General features: G+C 49.8%; 9 protein-coding genes across 9 annotated transcripts; 6 read left to right on the forward strand and 3 right to left on the reverse strand.

Moving 5' to 3' along the window:
* Positions 1–154: 154 nt before the first annotated feature.
* ARB_04693 (uncharacterized protein) lies at positions 155–877 on the forward strand (the record flags this gene model as incomplete). The annotated part of the gene is made up of 2 exons (XM_003017763.1): positions 155–291; positions 361–877. 2 exons carry the CDS (start codon positions 155–157, stop codon positions 875–877), a joined length of 654 nt encoding a protein of 217 aa, XP_003017809.1.
* Positions 878–1,508: 631 nt separating this feature from the next.
* On the reverse strand, positions 1,509–5,285 carry ARB_04694 (uncharacterized protein; the record flags this gene model as incomplete). Its single annotated transcript, XM_003017764.1, has 6 exons — positions 1,509–1,763; positions 1,814–2,904; positions 2,961–3,556; positions 3,610–4,576; positions 4,629–4,967; positions 5,021–5,285. The coding sequence occupies 6 exons, from the start codon at positions 5,283–5,285 to the stop codon at positions 1,509–1,511; spliced, it is 3,513 nt and encodes a 1,170-aa protein (XP_003017810.1).
* A 1,275-nt stretch (positions 5,286–6,560) lies between these two features.
* Positions 6,561–8,050, forward strand: ARB_04695 (uncharacterized protein; the record flags this gene model as incomplete). Its single annotated transcript, XM_003017765.1, has 3 exons — positions 6,561–7,498; positions 7,593–7,804; positions 7,965–8,050. 3 exons carry the CDS (start codon positions 6,561–6,563, stop codon positions 8,048–8,050), a joined length of 1,236 nt encoding a protein of 411 aa, XP_003017811.1.
* Positions 8,051–8,945: 895 nt separating this feature from the next.
* Positions 8,946–10,555, forward strand: ARB_04696 (uncharacterized protein; the record flags this gene model as incomplete). Its single annotated transcript, XM_003017766.1, has 2 exons — positions 8,946–9,256; positions 9,328–10,555. 2 exons carry the CDS (start codon positions 8,946–8,948, stop codon positions 10,553–10,555), a joined length of 1,539 nt encoding a protein of 512 aa, XP_003017812.1.
* A 1,461-nt stretch (positions 10,556–12,016) lies between these two features.
* ARB_04697 (uncharacterized protein) lies at positions 12,017–13,516 on the forward strand (the record flags this gene model as incomplete). Its single annotated transcript, XM_003017767.1, has 1 exon — positions 12,017–13,516. One exon carries the CDS (start codon positions 12,017–12,019, stop codon positions 13,514–13,516), a length of 1,500 nt encoding a protein of 499 aa, XP_003017813.1.
* A 50-nt stretch (positions 13,517–13,566) lies between these two features.
* ARB_04698 (uncharacterized protein) lies at positions 13,567–13,893 on the reverse strand (the record flags this gene model as incomplete). Its single annotated transcript, XM_003017768.1, has 1 exon — positions 13,567–13,893. The coding sequence occupies one exon, from the start codon at positions 13,891–13,893 to the stop codon at positions 13,567–13,569; it is 327 nt and encodes a 108-aa protein (XP_003017814.1).
* A 546-nt stretch (positions 13,894–14,439) lies between these two features.
* Positions 14,440–16,415, forward strand: ARB_04699 (uncharacterized protein; the record flags this gene model as incomplete). Its single annotated transcript, XM_003017769.1, has 2 exons — positions 14,440–14,555; positions 14,615–16,415. The coding sequence occupies 2 exons, from the start codon at positions 14,440–14,442 to the stop codon at positions 16,413–16,415; spliced, it is 1,917 nt and encodes a 638-aa protein (XP_003017815.1).
* Positions 16,416–16,939: 524 nt separating this feature from the next.
* On the forward strand, positions 16,940–19,843 carry ARB_04700 (uncharacterized protein; the record flags this gene model as incomplete). Its single annotated transcript, XM_003017770.1, has 5 exons — positions 16,940–17,280; positions 17,349–17,521; positions 17,581–18,929; positions 18,973–19,240; positions 19,431–19,843. 5 exons carry the CDS (start codon positions 16,940–16,942, stop codon positions 19,841–19,843), a joined length of 2,544 nt encoding a protein of 847 aa, XP_003017816.1.
* A 256-nt stretch (positions 19,844–20,099) lies between these two features.
* ARB_04701 (uncharacterized protein) lies at positions 20,100–22,490 on the reverse strand (the record flags this gene model as incomplete). Its single annotated transcript, XM_003017771.1, has 1 exon — positions 20,100–22,490. The coding sequence occupies one exon, from the start codon at positions 22,488–22,490 to the stop codon at positions 20,100–20,102; it is 2,391 nt and encodes a 796-aa protein (XP_003017817.1).
* Positions 22,491–22,765: the final 275 nt, after the last annotated feature.

Consider the following 22,765-nt stretch of genomic DNA (forward strand, 5'->3'; position numbering starts at 1 on the left):
TGAGGGCGGCGATAAGAGCGGCGATAAGAAAATGGCCTGCTTAGAAATATACTCGATGGATTCAGACATCCGACGCTCATCTGAGATAGAAATATAAAAACATATAACGGCGACGTTATTGGCCTGACACTGTTATTTGCTACTATTTTCAACCATGGCAGACATACTCAAAGAACAATTGAGTGCTATTAAGCAGAGAAATGCGCCCACTGGGGCACCAGCAGAAAAGAATGAAGAAGAAAAGACCCAGAAGCTACCAAAGGGTGTTGTTCTGGATAAGGACGGCAAGCCGTGAGCACTGATCTATCCATGTATCCAGAATTTGAGGAATACAACTAATGCTTTATGTTATGAGAGCAGTTGCCGAACCTGCACCTCCCTCGCAGACTGGCGGGCGTTGACGAAGGTTAAAGCCGGCCTTCCACCTAATGCATCGCCCTCTTCTTCCAATGCCTCCTCTACTACAAGTGCCACGCCTGCAACTCTCAGTACTTCAAGCACGAGTTCCACATCTGAGATACCCAATGATTGTCCGGCAGACGTTGAAGCGTTAGGTAGAAGTACCTGGACCCTCCTCCATACCATGGCAGCAACATATCCTACTACTGCCTCACCTCAGCAGCAAAGCGAAATGAACCAGTTTATGACCCTTTTTTCAAAGCTATATCCTTGCTGGGTATGCGCCGATGACCTGCGAACGTGGATGAATCATCCAAGCGGCGCTAACAAGCCAAAACTCTCTGGACGTGCGGAGTTCGGCAATTGGATGTGTCTTGCTCACAATGAGGTAAATCGGAAGTTAGGGAAGAAGGAGTTCGATTGCTCCAAATGGGAAGAGAGATGGAGAACGGGGTGGAAGGATGGGAGATGTGATTGATTATATTACCCGAGGTATAGGGTTTTATGGAGCTTCAAGATCTTTGGTTAGTGATATGCAGACAATACCTAAGAGGCTGGCATCTCTTACGCCAATGCTGGGTTTAAGCGAAGATAGAGCATAGTTTATGTTATTATTTGCCATAAAGATGTACCATAGTGATAGATATAACTACTAAAATCCTGTATTTTTATATGCCCATATAAGTAGTATCTATGTTTTAGTTCTAGTCCTAGTTCCAAATGTCGAGTGAGAAACAGTAAGTATATTGCAAATTCTTCTCCCGGATTACAGTCGAATAACCAGATACATCTTGGTATAAGTACGCAAATAGAAGCAAAGTTGACTACTTACATAAATACTATTATCCTAAGGGTCGTAGAACAAGTGGTTTTTTCTAAAAACAAAATAATAAAATAAATAAATAAATAAAATAAAATAAAATAAAGTAATAAATAAAAATAAAAAAAATAGGCATAGTAAAAGTGAACAAAACTTTATCAAATTTGACCAGGTGGTTCTAACTAAATAGGCCTTGCCTGGAAATGTATAAAACGTCATAGTAATTCTCCTCCCATCGTAAAATCAGTCAGTCATGGAATAAGACAAGACAGGAAAAGAAGGATGCAGTCTAGTGCTGTCCTGGAACAAATAATCTCAAACCACTTGCAGGAGCGCCAACCGCAGAAACTTTACAAACTGTGCAAACAGAGCCCTTGTACTGTTCATGATACTTGGTACCAGTATAGGGGCACGACACGCTAGGAGAGCCGCCATAGATCGGAGTATGCGAAGCAGCACAGATATCAAATTCAGCAAATTGGTCAAATTCAATTTCAATAGCATCTTGGGGGTTTCTTTCACACTGAGCCTTTATCTTCTTTGCCTGTTTGGAAGTCAGTAAAGGTAGAGTGATGGGATAAAGAATGGGCTTACCTGATCCAGCAGTTTGGCCGAACCACCGTTTGCAATCATCCTGTTGGCGAAACTGAGGGCTGAGGAGAAATTCTGGTTGGTATAAGCAAATTTCATGGCGGCCATGAGCGCCAGCTGCCGGTGAGCCACTTCGAGCTTTGGAATGGTGAAGTAGGCAGAGAGTTCAAGGCTTCTCTTAAGGTTTTCGGGAGTGTCTGTTGGTAAAGCTCGTCGTTCGAGCTCCATCGACATGGCTAGTATATACTCCCTCGCCGTGGAGATGATTTTCTTGGCTTCAGCCACATGCGCCTCCGACGAGACCGTGTTAACAAGAATGGAGTGTAGAATTCGCTGGAAAATCACGATTCCATCCTGAAGCTTGTTCGATCGCATTGCAGCATAGCCCTCTTGCAGATCAACACTGGCAATAGTCTCCAGACTTCGGGGGATAACTGGAAGCAGCCTGCGTGTATCGGTTTCGTCGACAGTACGGCGTACATAGTTTATTATTGGAGGAAGAGCGGGTGTTGCTGGAAGGTACGTCTTCGAAGCTTGGTAGATCTCGAGGAAGCGTGGTTTCAAAGGTTCAAAGTTCACAGCACCAACTTGACGATTCAAGAGCTGCATTGCTGACTCGAAAGATCCAGCAGCAACATGGTCAGCGGCAAGTGGTGAGTTGCGGGACCACAATTCAGCTTCACTACTGGATGGGCCGCTTTCGACATTTTCGGTGCCGAGAAGGTCAGCTTCTTCTTCAATTTGGATATCATCCCCCATGTCCCACCCAGCAACGTCTTCCTCCTCTTGTTCATCACCGAGCCCAGTCTCGACACCACCGGTCTCGCGTTCACCATCTTGGTCTTCAAAACCGTTGACACCTTCATCATCAGCTCCACTAACTTCACCCAAGAGTGCCTTCTCAAAAGAGGAATGAGAAGGGGCTTTCACAGGCCAGTTGGATTTGAACGTTTGAACAACAACATTGGGAGCCGGCTTTGGTTCACCAAGGGTTGGAAGAGTTATTTGGTCCTCAGAAACGCCGGTAGCTTCAAGAATAGACTGAGCCTCCTCCACAAATCCATGTGTTTTAGCAGTGAGGTACGCCAATGGCACTATGTAGCACCAAAGTTAGTAGAGAGTTGCTTTAAATATACAGCGTAAAACTTACAAAGATCAATTTCCTTAAACATCTGTATTCGAGCTTCAATATCGTCAAGATAAAGTGCGTTCTGGAATTGCGAGGTGAAATCGCCTCTGTGCTGGGCGATTTTAGCCATTCGAGAGAGCTTCTCCTGATCACCTGTGGCGAGGTAGAGGAATGACAGTTTATCAAAATTCCTTTGTCTCTGGTATGTCATTTCCACAGTCTGATTGTTACCATGTGCTAGAGCTTCGGTTCCGAGTCGGGCCCAGAGCTTGGGGCGGTCAAGGGTTTTCGCCATTTCGATTGCAACATCAATGTTCCCGCACTCTAAGGCAAGTTCAAATCTAGTCTGGGGGTCTTGAACGAATTGAAGGGCAATCTCAGGGTATCCTTTTTTTTGTAAGTACGAGATGATACTTTGCCCAACAAGGCTAGATGTCTTGATGATTTGAAGCATCTCCTCATAATTCCTCTTCACCAAGGAAAGCTTGAAGCGATACTCCGTGGGATCAATGGCGAGAACAGTTGGTTTCGCAGTTCTATCCAAGCAGTATACCTTTCTAGCTTTAACACGGACTAAATATAAAGTCTGGTCCAAGGTGCAAACAATACCATTGTCACTAGAAATATTTAGTATTGATATGAGATTAGTGGGATTATTCAGATAACTCACCCATTGAGGAGGGAATACTTGACGTGGTTAAGAGTGGAATATAGGAGCACACCGCTATCATCCCAGCAAGCGCTCTTGATTCGAATGGTTTCATGCAGGGTGCTGACATGTTCCAAGGATTTTGTGGCAATTGTGACATTGTGCTTGCTTAACAGAGCAACGTAGAGGCCATCATTGGACCATACAACGTATTTCACACCACTGACGCTCAACTCTGCGAGTTGTTTCTTCTGTTGGATATCAAGAAGAACCACAGAAGTTGGCGTGAGGAGGAGGAGACAGCTAGTTCCGCCAAAGTGGATGTCGGTTGTGCCATGAGGAGCCTTGATCGTTTTCGTGGTAGAGTTGCTTAGATCTTTAATATCTATTTGCTGTGTGGACTGGGTGAAGACGGCAAATCTGTTGCGGGCGACGAACACTGCGGAATTTCCATGCCCGCGCTTCACATCAGTTGGTTCTACCGCTCCAGTTGAGTCTCGCGGGATGTGGATCAGTTCATAGGTGCCATTATCGGTGGGAGAGGTGACCAATATAGCACGCTCAGCTGGGTTGTATGAAAGTGTCCTAGCGGGTACCCAGGGGCTCCCGAGTTTCTTGAGAGATAGCATGGCCGGAGACTCGGTGTTTTTCGTAAAGTCATAAGAGCGAAGGTGCTTGTCCTTGGTTATGTAGAAAACTTGGTTCTGGTATAAAGCGGAGGCTGGACGCTCCCGCTCAAGTTTGAAGACCATGACACCAGTGTCATGTCCTGCAGCAAACAGATTAATTTCTGGGTGGGCTGCGATCATCCAGAAGCGGTCTGCATCCCGCTTGAATGACTGAACCGCAGTTCGCTTATTTAAATCCCAGACACGGATAGTTTTATCCTCACCAGCAGACAGAATCAAGTCCTGATGTGGGTGGAAAATACAAGCAGACGCATTCTGAAAATGGCCACGACAAGTGTCCACCTCCCATGCCTTCGTTTCTAGAGCAAGTTAGTAGGAACATTCTAGAGCCACATAGTGTACCAAACATACCACTCATCCTCCACAGTTTTATAAGGCGATCATCGCCAGCAGAAACAATCAGGGGCAGAGTAGGGTGGAATGCAACCCAATTCACACCACGGTCATGGCCTTCTAAAACAAACTTAACAACCGCGTCGGTGTTTCCAAACATGTCTGCTTGAGCAGGGTTTGAGCGAGCCATCTGCTCTTCGAATGCCATTGTACTAGAAGGGGCAGAGTGCTTCTTTCGAAGCCCGGAGATATCCCAGACACGCACTGTCTGATCGAGGGAGGCTGAGACAACCAGGTCATCTTTTGGGTGGAATTGTGCGCACATAGTATAATGATTATGTCCGGTCATGGTACAAACTATGTATTCAGGTCAGTGATGTCCTTTTGCAAGGGTTAAAGAGCGGTCTTACTCAAAGATCGGTTCTGCCAGTTCCAGATACGAATGGTCTGGTCGTCGGAGCTGGAGATAATCCATGGGAGCTCGTGATGAAAGAAGACCGTTCGAACATAATCTAGATGGCCATTGAGAGTAAACAAGCACCTCCTGCTCTGCAATGACCAGACCTTAATCTTATAATCATCACCTGCAGAGACGAACAAGGGCTGGGTTTTGTGGAAATCGACTCCTCGAACGGGGCCATCATGTTCTTCAAACCGGTCAATCAAAGTTCCCATGCGGTAATCCCACAATTGGATAGTTGACGAGTGAAGGGCGACTAGAAGCCATGGTCTGTTCGGGTCGGTTAGCATAGAGGTTCACACTCGATATGGTGGGTCGGCGATTGCTTTCGTGCTGACCTTTTTGGGTGGAAGGCAAGGCCTTTGGCTCTAGAGGACTTCGACTCGAACTGCGGTAGCAAACAACAAAAATCAGCATGAGATAAATACAGGAAACTGGTTGAAATCAAGAGCATTGAGGCGTACCTTTGTGAGCACGTTTGGAGAGGCGGACTGCATTGTTATCGCGGGGAATTGGCCTAGGCCGCAGGAAGGAGAGAAACTCTAGGCGCCGACCAAAATACGGTATGTTTAGTTGATCCGGAGCATCGATATCCAAGCCGTAGGAGCAGGCACGGCAGTAAGGCTTGTTGTAGTAGTAGATGACAAGCTTGCCTTTTGCTGTTGGTTGCTTTGCGTCTTTCTGTACGTGGACACTTTGTGGTTTGAGGCGGACGCTGCTTATGTAATTACAAGCGACAAGATCCTCGGCTCTTATTGGTTGCCGCATCTCCTTTTCATCAACCTCCACCAACGACGGCGGGACGATGCCTTGAGTTACAACTTGATATCACGTTTAGGCGCTGGATACGCCTGGTTTTAGTGACCCTCCAGCCCAGAAACAACAGTATGGGCTGCTTGACTGTGTGGCGCTCGAGGTTTCGGGCCCCCTTGCCGTTGTCCATCTGTCCTTTTGGCTGGCCGACTATAACACCTCCTAAGTACCAAAATTGGCTGTGCTTGATCAATAGCGCTGGTTATAGATCGCGATACAGAGTACTCGAAATTCTAGATTGATAACCGTACGCCTCAGGGAGCTTAAGCCCTTGCTACTGGCCAACACCAAACACCAGATCAAGTCTCGACTTAATGACAGATTTTCCCAGTACCCAGGACACCCAAGACCTATATCTGCTACGTCAAAGGCTATCCAGCTGATGACTGGACAGAATTAATGGAATGAAATAGACTTCTACTGCTTTGCCCCCGACTATATTCAGTGACCATCAACAAGTTGGCCAGCACGTGATGTGTAACTATGGATTGGAAACTGCCAGGTGCCCAGGTGTACCCTAGGTGGGTATGACGTCAAGGAGGAGGCAGCCGTCGCAGAGCCCATTAAATTCGTCCAAGCAGTCAAAGCGGTTCAATTGATCACAAATATCTTCAAGTTGGGCATATTCTTCCTAGTTAATTGCCCGATATCGCCTAATTTCCCTCCACAGTCCCGCAATGGCAACTCGCACCTCTACCCGATATGCAGCAGCGAAGGCAAATGAAGCCCTGCATGAAAATGCACAACAGGGCAGGAGGAAATCGACCGAAGCAGGCCAAAAGCGCAAGGCTTCGTCTAAGAAAGATATTCCGGAACCAAAGCGAGAGAAGCATACCAAGGATGAGATCAAGACATCCGCAGATGAAGGAGTAATAAAACAGGAGCCTGCGAAGGATACCACAATGCAAAATGAGCCAACGAAATCTGAAGCTGAGAGGCCTCAGGCTCATCATGCATATGTGAAAGACGAGGAGGCTGAAGAGTCCAGTGAAATGAAACCCTCTGATATTTATGGGAATAAGAAATCAAAAGCTGCCAAAGACACAAAACCAGAAAGTTCCCGGGGCGAGAGTGTACCACCCAACATTATGGAGGAGGGGATCATATATTTCTTCTTCCGGGGTAAAGTTGGGATTGAAGAACCAAAAGGTGTCGATGAAGTTGCCCGTACCTTTATTGTTCTCCGCCCTCAGCCCATTGAGGCTAACCTAAGTGCCGGGCTTGCCGGGGATGTAAACAACTGTCGACTTCTCTTGTTGCCTAAGAAAACAGTTCCCACATCAAGCCACGAGAAGTACATGGGGTTCGTTGAGAAAGCTGGGGTCGATCTGAAGACCCTGAAAGAATCGTTTTTGGGTGAAGAATATGAGACCAAAACGAAAGGCACGCAATTTTCGCCTACTGCTACCCCGTTAGCCGAAGGCGTTTATGCACTCACTTCGACCACGAGAACCTCACACTTGGCGTATATTTTGACAATACCAACTGAGTTATCTCAGGTTCAGAAAGATTTTGGTTTAAGAGAGAAAGGCTCTTTCATTGTGGCCTCGAAGAATCCCAAGTACCCTGGCCCATCCAGTGCAAGGCTGCCAAAGCCCCCAGACTATCCACAAAGGTCAGTCCACGCTCGTCTCTCCTCGCTGCTCATTGCATAGATATATCTGACGCCTTGCTCCTTTTTTTTTGTTTTTTATGATTTCTTCTTGCAGTGTGATAGATGACTTCCGCGACCTCCGCTGGGTTCCTCTTAAACCGAAATTCATTGATTATCCGAATGCACAGTTTATGATGCTAGGCGAAGCGCAAGGCCACCTAGGCAAGGGAGGTAAGACCGAAGAAAAAGCCCCGGGACAAGAGGATGCAGGTGAGGAACTCGAGCATCTTGAGGGTGAGGATGAAATACGTGCTGAAGCGCTGAACGGTAAGCTTACCCTTGTTCCCTAGTCATAGATTTCGCAGTGGTCTGCCCAACCTTGCTCCCTATAACGTTGAATTTTCTTTGTGTTTGTTTGAGTATATCGTTTTCCCTTGCAAAGCCTGCTAACAAACTACTTACAATTAATTCAATGGTATTGGTACAGACAGCGATAAAGTTTTCGAAGATCTGGGGCTCAGCGCAAAGCAGTTCCCGCAAGTTCCAACTACCTGGGAACAGGCCAGAGATTGATCTCCTAAGCGTGATAAATAGCCAGTGGTATGATGGCCCTGACCTTGCTTCTACCACACAGTCAACTTTGTATCTAGTTTACCGGTCAGTCAGACAAAACAGCCGAATAATATCCAAAAAGCAATGGTTCTTCAAGCTAGCGACTTAGTTGACCCCGGTTGAACTACACTCGTTATCCGTCAACTAGTTAGTTAACTACTTGTTGAGGAGCTAGCAACCGCAGCTCACCATCACCCTAGTCCAAAACTGCAAGAGACTACAAACAGTCCACAGAGAGTAGTTCTTATTGAATGTTACGTGCATAAATGTGTATAAGAAACAAAAGACGGAGCTTCTCGGCTTTGAAGTCGCTCGCTCCCCTTTTCTTTTTCTTTTCTTTTCTTTTTTCACTCTCTCTGGGGACGGACGGTCTTTGGTGAGTTAACTAACGAGCCGGCCCAATGGCGCTTGTCAAGCATCGCACGACCTGCATCAAGGCATCCCCGGATTATCCACCTTGCTCGCTGTCGACATTCTGGCTTTATAAAAACGCCTCGGACAAGCACAGTCGGGTCCCATCTTCGGCCGCTGACTCGCCAGCTTAAGGGCAAAATGCTTGTCTGGTCCTTGCGCTGCCGCCGGAGTCGTGAGGAGCCTTGCCACTGTGCGAGGCGGCAGCCCCGGCAGCCAGCATGGGTCGACGATCAGGGCCGAGGGGGAGGGGAGAGATCGATCGCATTCAATATTATTATTGGCGGGCGGGAGCTTGAGAGCTCGCTTGCTTGCTGTCCTGCTCAAGGCAGATCGGAGGCGGCTGGCCAGATATATAACGTTGAGCTCGTCTTCCCCGAACGATGAAACCGGCCATAGACAGCTACTGCTCAATCGAGGAACAAGCTGTGTCGTGTCCATCATCATGGTATCGTCGTTAATATATTCGCTGTGCGCTGTCTCTGGCCTGTTGGCCACCACGGTCAATGGCCTGCCAAAGAAGGGCCATCGCGCGGAGACCTCTTTACCCATTGTCAAGCAGACCAAGTGTGGTTCACATACATACCAGTACAACGGCCTCGTTGGATACGGCACTGTCCCATCGAATGCTGTTGACAAGTACGGAGATACCCTTGGGGGTTTTGGAAGCTCTATCGCTATCGAGCAGGCATCGTGGAAGAAGAACTCAGATGGTACCTATGAGGGTATTGCCTGGGCTATCCCCGACCGCGGCTGGTACGTCGACAAAAGTACTACGAAGTACGGAAAGAATAAGAACATAGTTATTGGCTAACTAAAAACTGCAGGAACACGCAGGGCACGCTGAACGTGCAGAGCCGTATCCAGAAGCTCGGCCTGAAGCTGACTCTGGCACCCGGTGCCACCGTCTCCAACCCATCCAACCCCAATCTTGAGATCAAGCTCCTGGACACGCTGCTGCTGACAGATCCTGACGGCACTCCGATGACCGGGCTGGATGCTGACTTCTCTGGAAACATCAGCTACCCAGGCTTCCCCGGAATGCCAGTGGCTACTTACCCTGGAGATGGATTCGGCGGCAGCGGCGCAGGTGGACGACGCATCTCGTTGGACTCCGAGGGCATTGTGATTGGCAACGACGGTGCATTCTGGGTCTCTGACGAGTACGGCCCCTATGTGTACAAGTTCTCGCGGGAAGGCCGCATGCTGCAGGCCATCCAGCCTCCAGATGCGTACATCCCCCGTCGAAACGGCAAGGTCAGCTTCAGCGCCGCCTCCCCTCCAATCTATGAGCCCGATCGCCAGACGGACCCAGAGGACCCCGAAACAGGACGCAACAACAACCAGGGCTTCGAAGGACTGACCATCTCACGAGACGGCAAGACGCTGTACGTGCTAATCCAGTCTGCGCTGAATAACGACGGCGGCCCGAAGAAACGGTACAGAAAGCAGGCCCGCATGCTGGAGTATGACATCTCCGGAACCACGCCCAAGTACACCCACGAGTACGTGGTGACGCTGGCGACCTTTGTCGACCCGCACGAGCAAGACCCAAGCAAGGCGACCATCACGGCCTCGCAGTCCGAGATCCACTATCTACCAACGGGCGACTTTCTCATTCTGTCCCGAGACAGCAACGCAGGCCGGGCGGCCCAGTACACCGAGTCCGTCTACCGCCATGCCGACATCATCTCCAAGTCGACCCAGACAACGGACATCAAGTCGAAGAGCAACGACAAGGCGGACGGCTCGATCGCCTCGAGCGAGGGCGTGCTGGACGACGGCATCAACCCGCTGGACTACTGCTCGTTCGTAGACTACAACCTCAACTCCGAGCTGGGCAAGTTCAGGCTGCACAACGGCGGCGCGCAGGACGAGCATCTACTAAACGAGAAGTGGGAGAGCCTTGCCCTTGTCCCAGTCGATCCGTCCAAGGAGTTTGAGGACAACGGCAAGAATGAGTACTTTTTGATCTCCTTTAGTGACAACGACTACATCACCCAGGACGGTACGTCTTCTTCTCTTCTTCTCTTCTTCTCTTCTGCCTCCGAGTGACTAATTTATAATTATACTGACTGACCATGAACCAGGCCATCTGAACTTCGGCAAGTTCAAGTACGCAGACAAGTCCGGCTTCAACGTCGACACCCAGGTGCTTGTCTTCCGGGTGACTCTGTAAGTCGACAATCGGTTATGGATCGACCAAGTAGCCGCTCTGTACATAGCCATCCGACTATAGATATAAGTTCTTTCAGTATATAAACTAGTCAATGCCGCTGTCTTTCTTTTCTTCTTCCGGGATGCAGTGAACAGCCCTTTTCCTGCGAGGCCAGACGCAGCAGAGGGTGTACCGCGAGTGGCCAGCAGTCGCTTTCTCGAAGCCGCCCACCTGTCTGTCTGTTTCATAGGGCTGTCCGTGTCCTCTCCCGACCTGCCTGAGTCGAGTAGTTAAAGTGTTAGGTGTGTATAATTAAGTATAGTCGATGTCTGTCCAGAGGCCAGCCCTGCCGCTGTGGCGACGGCAGTGGGTTCCAGGCCTCTTCTCCCTGCCCTTGAGATGCATCTCCGACCTGGGTCCCCGGCCTGCCCGGCCTTGCTGTCTGGCCGTCTGCTGTGTCGTTGCCGGGCATCCACTGGCTGGCATGTAGCGAGTTACATCCTTAGTTACGTTCCCCCTCCGGCCTGTGCGATAGCCAGCTAGCAAGGGAGAAAGCGAGGAGCAGTTCCGTCGCTCTGATTCCCTTCTGCGTCGTCCGCTGCTCGTCCTGCTCGGCCTGCGGGTGGCTCGTCCAGCCTGCTCTGCATGCAAGGCGCAGAAATGCGATTCCTCGGCGGGAGGGGAGAGAGGCGCCACCCAGAGGAGGCCGCATGTGAGACCCGTCGTCGGCTGCATACATCTAATTAGCTGTGTATAACTAGTAGTAGTTGAGCCTGCCAGTCCGTGTCCTTCGTCGTTGTCGCTGTTGTTGTTGTCGTCGTCGTCGTCGTTGTCGTAGGAGCGAGTTAACTACCAGAGGATCCCAAACACACCCAGGCGGGCGACACGGATTGTACAGTATGTCGAGCTGATCACGCCGGCCTTTTCTCTCCGCCGCTTCGCTTCCTCCACCCTCGCTGTCTCCTCTCTGTCTCCTCCTGTGACACCTGTCAGAGCCCGCCAGCCTGTCGAAGAGGCGGTCTCCTCTCTCTCCCTCTCCCTCTCCCTCTCTCGTTGCTGTTGCACCGGGCTTGTCGTTGTATCTATCTAACTACCTAGAGTAACGAGTTAAGCCCCGGGCGCCCACGGCCACAACGACGGCCCCAACAACACGCCCAACCACACATATATATCACTGCCGAAGACGACTTGAACATGCTTGTTTCATACCATAGACACCCCTTATAGCCACTGGACCCGGCTGAGTGATCGCACTGCCGCTGTCCGGGGCGCTGCATCGCTCGGGAGACCGCGAGACAGACAGCCCAGCCAGCAACGCTCAGCCAGGACGGCCGCAGTCGATGAGAACGAGGGTCCCCATGGCTGAACCCGTCGAGCCTCTCGTCTCTGGCCAGATAATGACAAGGCTCAGGAAGGCGGCCGCTGTAGGAGTCGTGGCAAGGTTCGTTTGCGCTCCGTCGCTCTCTCTCTCCGTCTCTCCCCTCCGTCTTCCCGGGCTCTCTCTCCTGTTGTTATATCCCGTCGTCCATCTTCACCTGCCGAAGTCTGTTATCGCTGACATTCGAACCTTTTTCGCTTATATTCGTTGCCATAGTAAACCACAGGAACCAGCTACCTTTCCACAGTTTGCCTGCGACCACGATGACGTCGACGTCCCGGGCGGCGCTGCTGTCTCTTCTGCTACCTCGTCCTGCTCGCATGGCGGTGCTGTCTTAGCTGCTTCATCCTCCACACGCCTCGACTCGTCGCTGCCTCAACGTCCTCAATACAAGACCCATGCACACGGATACGGTGCTCGCAAGCTCTCTCGCTGCTCAGACTCGTCCTCTCAGACCATGTCGTCCCTCGGCAGGATAGGTATCCCCCACCGAAAACGATCCGGTACCGGCATAGATCTGTCTGTCTCCCTCAGCGAGAACAACGGCCTGGGAATATACAACAGCCTGGGCGGCAGGGACCGCGGTGCCGACGACTGCTCTACAACTGGCTCTCTCGGCGTCGCCCGTCATTACCGTTCGGCCAGCGGTGCGTCCCAGCTCTCGTTCGGAAGTCTTCCTCGCCCCGGTGGCCAGTATGTCCATCCCATGCGCCAGACTCCCCGTCCTTACACGCCACCGCTGGGACTATCAAATCAGATCTCTGCCACTGCCAGCACCGACTCGCACCTCGAGGGTATACAGCGTGTGACAGACTTTGACGACCCTGTTCCCACCAGCCAGGACCTCTTCCCTGGCTCTCCTTCTCCCAGCATCTACAACGAACCCCGGAGTTCTATCCAAATAGAAAGTGAGACTACTACTACTTACCCGCCTACAAAGACCCGCTCTACTTCCTTCGGTCGTGTCTTCAACAATAATTATAACAATAACATCAACAACAACAACAACAGCCCTTCTCCCCGGGACACGGCCCCTCTCTCCAGGAACTCATTAGAATTCGGATTGCGGTCGAGATCCCGCCGCCCTAGCACTGTAGATCCCGCCGCCCGCGCCATAGCCGTGCAGGCAGCTCGTCAGGCCTTCGAGGACAGGGAGGCAGCCAAAAATAGGAAACGTGATGAACAGAATTCCAAAGCCCTCGATAAGGAGCAGCGCCGTCTCCGTCGGCTGGAGCGTGAAAACTCCTACAACAGTTACACGGGTGGAAGGCGGTCCATCTCTGACTTTACCTTGCGCCGGTCTTCAAAGCTGAGTGAGAAAGACAGCCGCAGGAAGAACTCAACTTCTTCTTATACCGCCGACGACGCCGCTAAGATCACATGGAAGCCAAAGAGCCCAAAGAGCGCCTGGGTTCTCTTCCTCACTTGGCTACGCACTAAGATATTCAAGATAGGAAAAAAGCTGAAAAAAGTAGGCTAACTAGAGCATTTTCACAAATGCACACGCCGCAACGCACCGAGACAACCTTGTTAGTGGTTCTTTTTGTTTTTACTTTTCATGAGATGACTTTGAGAGCTGGGTCTGCCGGACGGGCTTGGTCTAAGGAAACGATATCGTTTTTTGGCATATTCTGCTCGTTTCAGTCTCGTTTTTTGCCCCTTGTTCTCTACTGTTTGTTCCTTGTTGCCTTGTTCCGTGGCCCTCTCCCTTGCTAAGCGCATCAGTAGCAACCAGCGCTCAACAAACAGAGCTTCGTCCCAACCAGTCCCTGCATGGTGCTTGTTTCCCCATTGTTTTGTTTCATTTTGCCCTCGCCTCTTGATATCTCCCATGAGGGTGGTGAGATCCAGCAGCATTCGAGCCCTGATTTTGTTCCTTGCATCTTCCGAGTGTCTTTTTTTTTTTTTTTTTTTGCGTCCTGCCCTATTTTTACTCGCCTACGTTGGTGTTTTGTTTGTTTCGTCAAGTATGAGCATGTATAGCGGGCCTTGCTGGCGTTTTACCTCCGATACTGTCGACACTTTCAAGTGAATCAATTGGCTCTTCTCCATCTTTCCTCTCTATATCTCGCCGATGTTGACTTAGGCTTTTGTGTATTTTGACAACCTAGTAAAAATAAGCGCCGGGATGACGTCATTCGTGATTGTTGAATTCACGTGGTAAATTACGTAATCTCAGCTACGGTGAGCGTCGAAGACCAGAATTTTCATACGGCGTACGAGATCGCCACAAAGTGCAGCTTTTTTGCACATCCCGACCAGGCCAGCCAGAGACAAACCGGGAGACAGAGAAACAAGAAGACAGGGAGAGAGGGGGGCAGGAGGACAGTGGCAGAGCGAGGGCATATCAAGGACGAGGACTGGAGCAAGGGAGGGCGCCGGCGCCGGCGTCGAGTCGCCACAATGGTGTATGATTGGGAGGGCAAGAGAGATATTTGTTACAGGATGTACATTGAGGAGAAGAAGCCGCTGGAGGACATTATCGAGTACATGCGGGCATTCCACCAGTTCTCCCCGAGGTGAGGCTGATTGCTGTAAAATTTCAATGATACGCAGAGTTATGCTGACAGGCTGGTAGTAAACGAGCATTCCAGACCCAGTTCAAGCGCTGGGGATTTCCTTCAAAGCAGAATCCGGCCTATAAAAGAGCAGAGCTTGTGGCGCGCATCAAGCAGCTATGGGAGAACAATACATCGCAGCGCGATATGATTCGCATTCTCAATGAAGAAGGATACGAAGTCAAGGAGCGCGAAGTCATGAGAGTACGGGCCAAATATAGGTGGCTACTACGGGTTCCCAATGGCATGAGACCTGCCAGTGTCGCTACTACTACTCCAGAAGCACGCTCAGCTTCACCAGCTCCCGGTGATGAGGCACAGCAGCTAGAGAATGAACTGATACGGCTTCAGAGAGACGCACACAAGCAGGTAGCAGCAACAGATGGCAGCCAAGAGATGCGAGAACGAGCTGATGGGGTAGGTGGTGGTATCGGTACCAGTACCGATGCCGATGCCCCTCATGCTGTCTCCGATGTGCCAGAGAACGTTGCCGCTAAGCGCAAGGAGAGACTAGAGAAGTTGAAAGCTGAAAGCGAGGAAAGATGGGCTACCAAGAGACGTCGAAGGCGGACTCGTGAATGGGCAGGACTACCACCAGACCCTCCTGGTCCTCCTCGCTTTCCATCAGAGACGACAATAGACCAGAGCAAGAAGTATCTGAGCCTGGATAACGACAGTTATCGTGGAGTCCGGGAGGCATTCCAGCGTATATGCGAGGAGGCCGGATTTATCAAGAAAACCCTTGCCGGGCCTGAGAAATGGCAAATGGCGAAGGATAGGCTTATCAATGAGTCTACGCACCTACAGGCAGTATTCTGGGGTGAGCCCGTCCTCCTCGATGCAAAAGCTTTAGCCCTTGACGTCGTTTGCACTGATGTTACCAAACGGATGCGCACCCTGGAACGACGAATGACAATTGCGGAGGCCAAAAATGCACTAGGGATAAACCCTGAGGAAAGCAGGCAGGTTAGAAACGCATTTTACGAGGTGCTCAAGGCGAGCCATATCACTAGCAAGCTTGAAGCCGGCAATGAACAGTGGATGGAGTTAAAGGACCGGTGGATCCGAGAATCCGAACTCCTTCAGCATATCCTGAACTCCCCCGGCACAGATATTGAACATGCAACGAGACTTAAGGCCGTCGAGGTGCTTTGTCGAGACGTGATGAAAAGACTCCGAGATGACCAGATCAAACGCGATTCCTCCCGAAAGAGACCGCATCCCGGAGCCAGTACACCAAAGCCATCATCGTCTAGTCAGGAACCGCCTCCAACGTCAACACCATCCAGGTCTACTGTCACTTGCATCCCGAACCGCATCAGTACTCTTGCCTCTGAAGCTCTTGCGAGTGCGTCTACCGTTCCCCCTGGCGAAGCGGATGATACACAGGTCAATCCTTCTCTACTACAAGCCGCCACAGACGGCCATTCTTCCCGGATAGTGGGTTCAAAACACGAGCCTGCCACGGCCGCAGTCACTGCCGTCTCGCATGCTCTCAGTTACATTGACCCTAGCCTTCACGCTCCAGTGAACCCGAGGCCCTTGTACTTCCACATACACCCACAGTCTTCTGCACCGTGTCTCGAAGACCCCGATCCGTGGATTGATAAGCTCACAATTCCGTCTGTAGCTGGATTGCGCAGCACCATCTTATCCCGAATCAAGAATGCACAGGAGGTAGTGAAAATCGAAGGCATTGATACGGCAGACCGTAGCCGTAGCCAACAACATCCAGTAGTTATTAATGACGATGCCGAGCTGAACGCATATCTTGAGCGCATGAAGGGGCTCGAGGCGACCTTTATCGTGCTGCTGCGTTGAAGCTAAGTATATCCACTAAATCTTTCCTCATAGCCTTCCCTTGTAGTTAGTTCCCCGGTCTCTGTCTCGATCGCGTTCATGGGTCCGCGACAACGTGATCTCGGCAGTGAAGCTCCATCTTGTTTCGCGGGGCAAAGAAAACATTCTCAAAACGCCTGAAGTGAATGTTTACCTCTTCTATTTCCTGGAACAAGACCTCTAGGGGCAAGGATATCTCGCCATCGCTGCAGAGGACCACGGGCTCGCCAGGCACCAACCCTCGTTAAAATTCAAGACGGTCTGCTAGTTATTCGACAGCGGTCAACTCGTTCTCCTCTAGGTTGGCTTGACCTGCTCACCCCTCCCCCCGCATGTGCGGCTTGACAGCTACCTAGTTTTATATATTATTCTGGTTACAGAAACTCCCTACTAGCATCTCAGCATCTTAGCACTACAAAGACACCGGGTAGACCGACAGCTGACAGTGAGACCCTTCCATAGATCCCCAGACAGAGAGACCCCGACATAGCCGCAGAGCGCCCCTCATGGCTTCTTCTACTTCTCTCAGCCCGCTGATTCTCACCACTGCCCTTCTTTTCCTTGTCTTTGCGAGTCCGACAGCCGCCTTTGGAGCCGGTAACATTGCCTCCATCTCAAAAATCGAGGGTGTCAACTTCCGTCACGGAGATATCGAAGATGTCCTGTTGACTTTGTACATGGCTCGCGCTGCTGGTGGCCGAAAGTTTTCCAAGATGGATGTGATGCACGTCTACTTCGGTAACTGGCTTCGAGACTACAGTCAGGCTGTGGATGTTGGTTCTGTAAAACACGTCAGTGCTGAGGCTGTTCGTATCCTCATCTGGATCCTGGGCTTTTTAACCTTTGGGTATGTTGGTTGTTTCATTGTTAGACACGTGAATATACCTCTTAACTGACAATGATCGTTCCATCAAGATATGGTGTTGACGAGTTCGAAGTCACTACTGACCGTCTTGGATGCTACCAACCCACTGAGCACATTGACAATCCGCTAGGATACGCCGATGGGGCCGATGCAAGGCGTTATGACCCTCGTCTACGCGGACCGGTGGATAAACGAAGGGAACTATCTGTTGATGAACGAACTGGTACGGATAAGACTAGCTTTCCTAATTAGACCGTGATGGAGTTGACTGATATTTAATAGGTCTGAAACACTACATTGCTACTGAGGACATCGGAATTGATACCTCAGCTGGCCTAGTTAGGAGAGTTCTTGGAGACTGCATCGAGCTCGGTAGACAGTATGCGCGTTCAGGTAAAAAGGCAGATCTCTACGAAGCTCTTCGCTTGCTGGGTACCGGCCTACACTGCTTGGAGGACTACGCCGCTCATTCAAACTATACTGAATTGAGTCTGATTGAGATGGGTGAACGAGACGTATTTCCCCATGTTGGTCGCAATACTATGATCCAGCTTCCTGGGTGTCGGCACGATGTTTATCCAATTGTTACTGGAACTTTTGGCGGAGTGGACTTTCTTCACTCAGTCATGGGAGAATTCTCTGACAAAACAACACAATCTGAGATTCAATGCCTCGAGGGTGCTATCGAGGAAACTCAAAACCAAGGCAATACTAAAAGCTTCCTCCAAGAGCTATTAGCTAAAATTCCTTCAGGCATTATCGGTGGAAACGAGTCAGGAAAGATGGACGAATTCCAGAGCAATGCACAAGCCCAGGCACAGCAAGAAAATATTACACCACACGAACCTGAAGAGTGGACTCGCTACCTTCAAGATGTTACCCGACAGATATACCCGGTTCTAGAATGGCACGACAACATCCTGAAGTCAATCAACAAGGCCATTGAAAACATTCCCGTTCTTCCAGAGTTGATTGAGCAGATTCAAGAGCAGATTAACGTTTTCGTTTTTAGTGTCCTTGCTCCCTACGTATTACCAATCATCAATCAAGTGAAAGCAGAGTTGGAAACTGGCTCTTCCGAAATTATCCAAAGCAGCAAGAAGGAACAGCTCAATATCTTCAATGACGATGACGCAACTGATCCTACTCACTCTATGTTGTCAAAGGATCATTTCTCTAACCTGCTGAACGAACCGGCGGGTAAGATTGCTCAGGAAGTAGTTAAATGGGTTGTCCCTCAGATAATGGAGTGCTGGGATGATACGAACGTTGATGCGAGCCGCACATTAAACAGGATCATTACTGGTGTTTTCCATCACCCCGCTCACCGAGATTTCGGCGATGATGGAGCTGCAGATGTCCGTCGAATGATGTTCGGTGCAGTTGAAGAATGGTGGCAAGAAAAGGGCGATGATGGGGTCAGAAGACAATTAAGTCGAGAGGGGGTTAGGAAAGGAGAGAACCATAAACCAGGTGTCCACGACTGTGGCCATGGAAGTGGTGTGCCTCTAAAGCTGTCTAAAAAGCCTCACGGGCATGGTGCTAGTGGTGGTTACGGGCGAGGACGTCAGGCAAACGAATTAAGCAAGCTTGCAGAAGAAGCCGTTGGCGGAGGTGCAATTGGTGGATTGGTGGGTGGTCTTGCAGGTGCCCTTGGGCAGGCCCTTGAGGAAGATCACTCCAAAAACAACCATGGTCGTCAGGACTATGGTAGTCATGGCGGGCATCATCAAAAGCATGATCAACCCAGCCACCATCAGTCTGGGGGATATCAGCAACCTTATAGATACCAGCAGCAAGAAGCGGGCGGATATGAACAAGGGGGATACCAATATGGAGGAGGGCGTCAGCAAGGAGGCTACGAACAAGGAGGACACCAGCAATCTAGATATGAGCAATCTGGATATGAGGGCCGTCAATCTGGTTATGGTCAATCTGGCAGGTACGACCAGCCATCGGAGACAAGATACGGCCAAGACTACGGCGGCGGGAATACTAGACGAGAGGATTATGGCGAGCAAAGGTTTTTCTATTGATACACTAAGTTCTTTATGGCGCACATACTGATCAGTTTTTGTTCTTTAGGACCTATGAAGCTAGACATGATCAATCTAGTAGGCCTGGAGGGTTAGCTAGCGAGTACTACGGCGAGGCTCAAGAGTACTCTGGCTCTTCTGACCGTTATGGAGACCGAGAGAGCAAATATTCTCAGCGAGAGCACGGTTACTCTTCAAGCCGCTATGACGATCAGGACTCAAGGGCATCTCAAAGGGAGCATCAGTATTCGTCTGGCCGCTATGAGGAACAGTCTAGATATTCCCGCAGAGATGACGACGATTATGGTCGTGGATCGCGAAATTATGAAAGCTCCCATTATGGAACAGACGAGCGCCGCCGTAGCAGTCGAGAGAGAGATCATGGTCGCGACGACAGATACGAGAGACGCTACAAAAAAGACAGTGACGACGACGACGACGACGACGACGATGATGATGATGAGAGACGCCGCCGTCATCACAAGCACCATGGACGTCGTCGTTCTTGAGTGTCAACGCTAAGTTCTTATGCAGAAACGCTGCAGAAACATGCATTGTAACTGCTTGTTAAACTACTTGCTATGTAGCTAAATGTTCTCCTCCTTATTATAAACAATCAAAGAATGGAAAACGAAAAGAAAAATATATTGTTTTATGCTGCATTCATATCCTTCGTTAAAACTATGGTTAGTCATGGGATGTCGCTTGTTACGTCAAATCGAGACGAAAAGTAATTATGGTATAAAAATAACAATAGCCAAACTTTTAATCGACCACTTTAAGCATATCATATGCTTGGTGCTTGATAGCCTTCATGACGAGAGAAAGGGGAGTGACAGCCTTCTTTTTCTTTTGAATGACTTCAAATCCGTCACTGCCTTCCCCTTCACCCTCCACTTCACCCTCCTCCGCCTCGCCATCGTCAAATGAGCCTCCTTCCAAAAATACTTTTAGCATTGCCTGGCTCTGCCCGCCTACTAGAGCTGTGCCAGGTATATCCTGGGTGACTGGGGCCGACCTGGTTTTCCTCTGAGAGAGGTCCCAGAAAATTAACTCTGGCACTTCGTAGCCTGCCGCCTTATACTCTTTTTCAATAATTTGATAATGTGTTGCCCATGGGTCACTGTTACCCCGCGCCTCATCAAACTGCATGTCACTGAAAACAAAAACCCGTTTAACCATATCCTCAGGTTTGACTTCGTTCTTGATGGCAAGCGGAAGGATAGCTTTCGTGAATACGGCGAGGAAGTCTGTATTAAAACCCGCTGGCATATTCCGCACCTTGTCAACCTGTTCCACAAAGGAGCTCTTGTTCCCATCCTTGTTTATTGTCACGATCCGCGGGCTTTCTGAAAAGGTGATCATCTTGCCCCCGAATGGTGCCTTCGTCACAGTCGAGAGGACAAGACTCAGTCCTATGGCATTTTCATACATGGTAGCGCCATTCACAGGTGAGCTCATCATCGAGCCGCTGACATCACAAACAGCAATAGAATCGGATAATGAGCCGCTATCCTTTATGCGCTGAATGAGTGTTTCCCATTGAGAATTCAGAGTCAGCCTGGAAATTTCATCGTTTCGAGCGTGGATCCATTGGTGAACCAATGGCCCAGGCATGAGAACACTTCCTGATATAGTTTGTTTGCCAGCTTGAACGTCAAGCAGATACTTCAAAAAATTGTCATGGTCTTTCTTTGCGAAGAGTTTCTTATATAAGTCCATGGCAAGGGACGGCACTTGAGCATACTTGAGGTTCGTGAAATTGTTTGCCGATATGTCACGTTCAACCACTTGAAGTGCTTTCCGTAGAGGCGACAGAAAGGAGGCTCTGTATTGTTCTCGTGCCCTTTTCAGATATGTCTCCCTGGTATCACCTTCCTTCTTGATATCCTCATCAGGGAACAAAAGCTCGGCAATAGTCGTTGCAATTAAGGTTTGTTTGTCATGGAATCGCTCAAGAGATGGTGCCCATTTGGCGCAGAGACTGATCTCCTTCATCTGCTGCTTTGATCCCCCTTCCAGGAGTATTTTATCCTTCCTGAGCTGGTCCGCAAACATGCGAGCAATAGTATTGTGTAGAGCTCGATGGAACGAATCACTCTCAAATTTCTTCCAAAGCTTCTCATGATGACTTGTTTCCCGGGCGCGTTTGCTCTTTTTCGAGGCTTCTCTCTGCACTGAGATGATCTTATGGGCTTCTTTCATTCTGTCCTCCCGCGGAATTTCTAAATAGGCGCGTTTCTCATTGACATCCATACCCGAGACCTTAATCTTTTTCGCTCTTAATGGCAGTTCTATATCGAGCTTTTCCAGGGTTTCTTGAGGAATTTTGGTTCGATTCTTCAAAACTGATTGGGGGTTTTTCATTCCTAGTTGATCATTAGCGGATAGCGCCAGAAGGTTGAGAAGGTCCTTCCAATAGCCATGTGAGACGCCATGGACAACCTCATAGTCATCGACTCCGAGCGTTTGGTTCTCAATAACCACTGGGGTGTCATTCTCTTTGCTCTCCTTTTGAGGTACTTTCTCGATGACACCGCGGGTAATCCAGGGTAAGTTAGTCAAAAGAGTCTGCGGGTGGTTATCTTTCAACCAGCCAAGGGCGACGTAGAACATCGATCGTTCCCCCTTGCCCAGATGGATGCTACGACAGTTCCAAATAATCTTTAGAGTAACCAAGGCATCATCTGCCCATGCCTTCTCCAGTAGAGGCTCTAGAGTGGTCAGCTTCTCCTCATTTGGCTCTCCGTCTAGGGTATGGAACAGATCGACCAAGTGCGATTCTGTAGAAGCGTGGGTAACGCCAGCATTGTCCGTGTGAGCCAAATTTTTTGCATCTAGCTCTTCGAGTGAAACCTTTTGAATTCCGGGATTTCTGGCTTCTTGGACAAGAGCGTCCACAAAAGCGTTTCCGCTGGAGTCGTGGCTGGACTGAGCAGCGGAAATAGTCTCGGTAGCCTTCGGCACCGTCTGCGCAAAAAGGGCTGAATTAGAGTCGGTTGTTTTTGAGTTCTCTTTCCCCTTGGCCTCCTTTGCAACAGAAGCAAAAGTTCGCTTTCTGAACTCCGCAGGCTCCAGATGAAGGGTAGGGTCCTCAGGCAACAAGACTGGGAAGCTGGAGTCCATGGACGTTGTCTTGGTTTTCTGCCCCTCCATTTTGGCTGCCTAGGTGATGGACAAATCTTATTTAAGCCGAAAGGACGTCAAGCAGAAGGGCAACCAAAAAGATGTATGAAATGTATGAATTATAGAGACAGGTAGGTAGGTCGATACATGAATGTCTGCACCGATGAGGGCGTGTTGTGTCGTGCTAACACAAGTTGTTGGAATGTTGTTGTTCCTTTATACACGTGGTGTTGAGCCGCATCGAAGTCTGTGAGTCAGACGTGGCGGGCGCGGAGTCCCAAAGAGGGCTGGCGGCAGGTCGGGAC

This window comes from Trichophyton benhamiae (genome assembly GCF_000151125.1).
Source record: "Trichophyton benhamiae CBS 112371 chromosome Unknown contig01293.0, whole genome shotgun sequence".
NCBI lineage: Eukaryota > Fungi > Ascomycota > Eurotiomycetes > Onygenales > Arthrodermataceae > Trichophyton > Trichophyton benhamiae.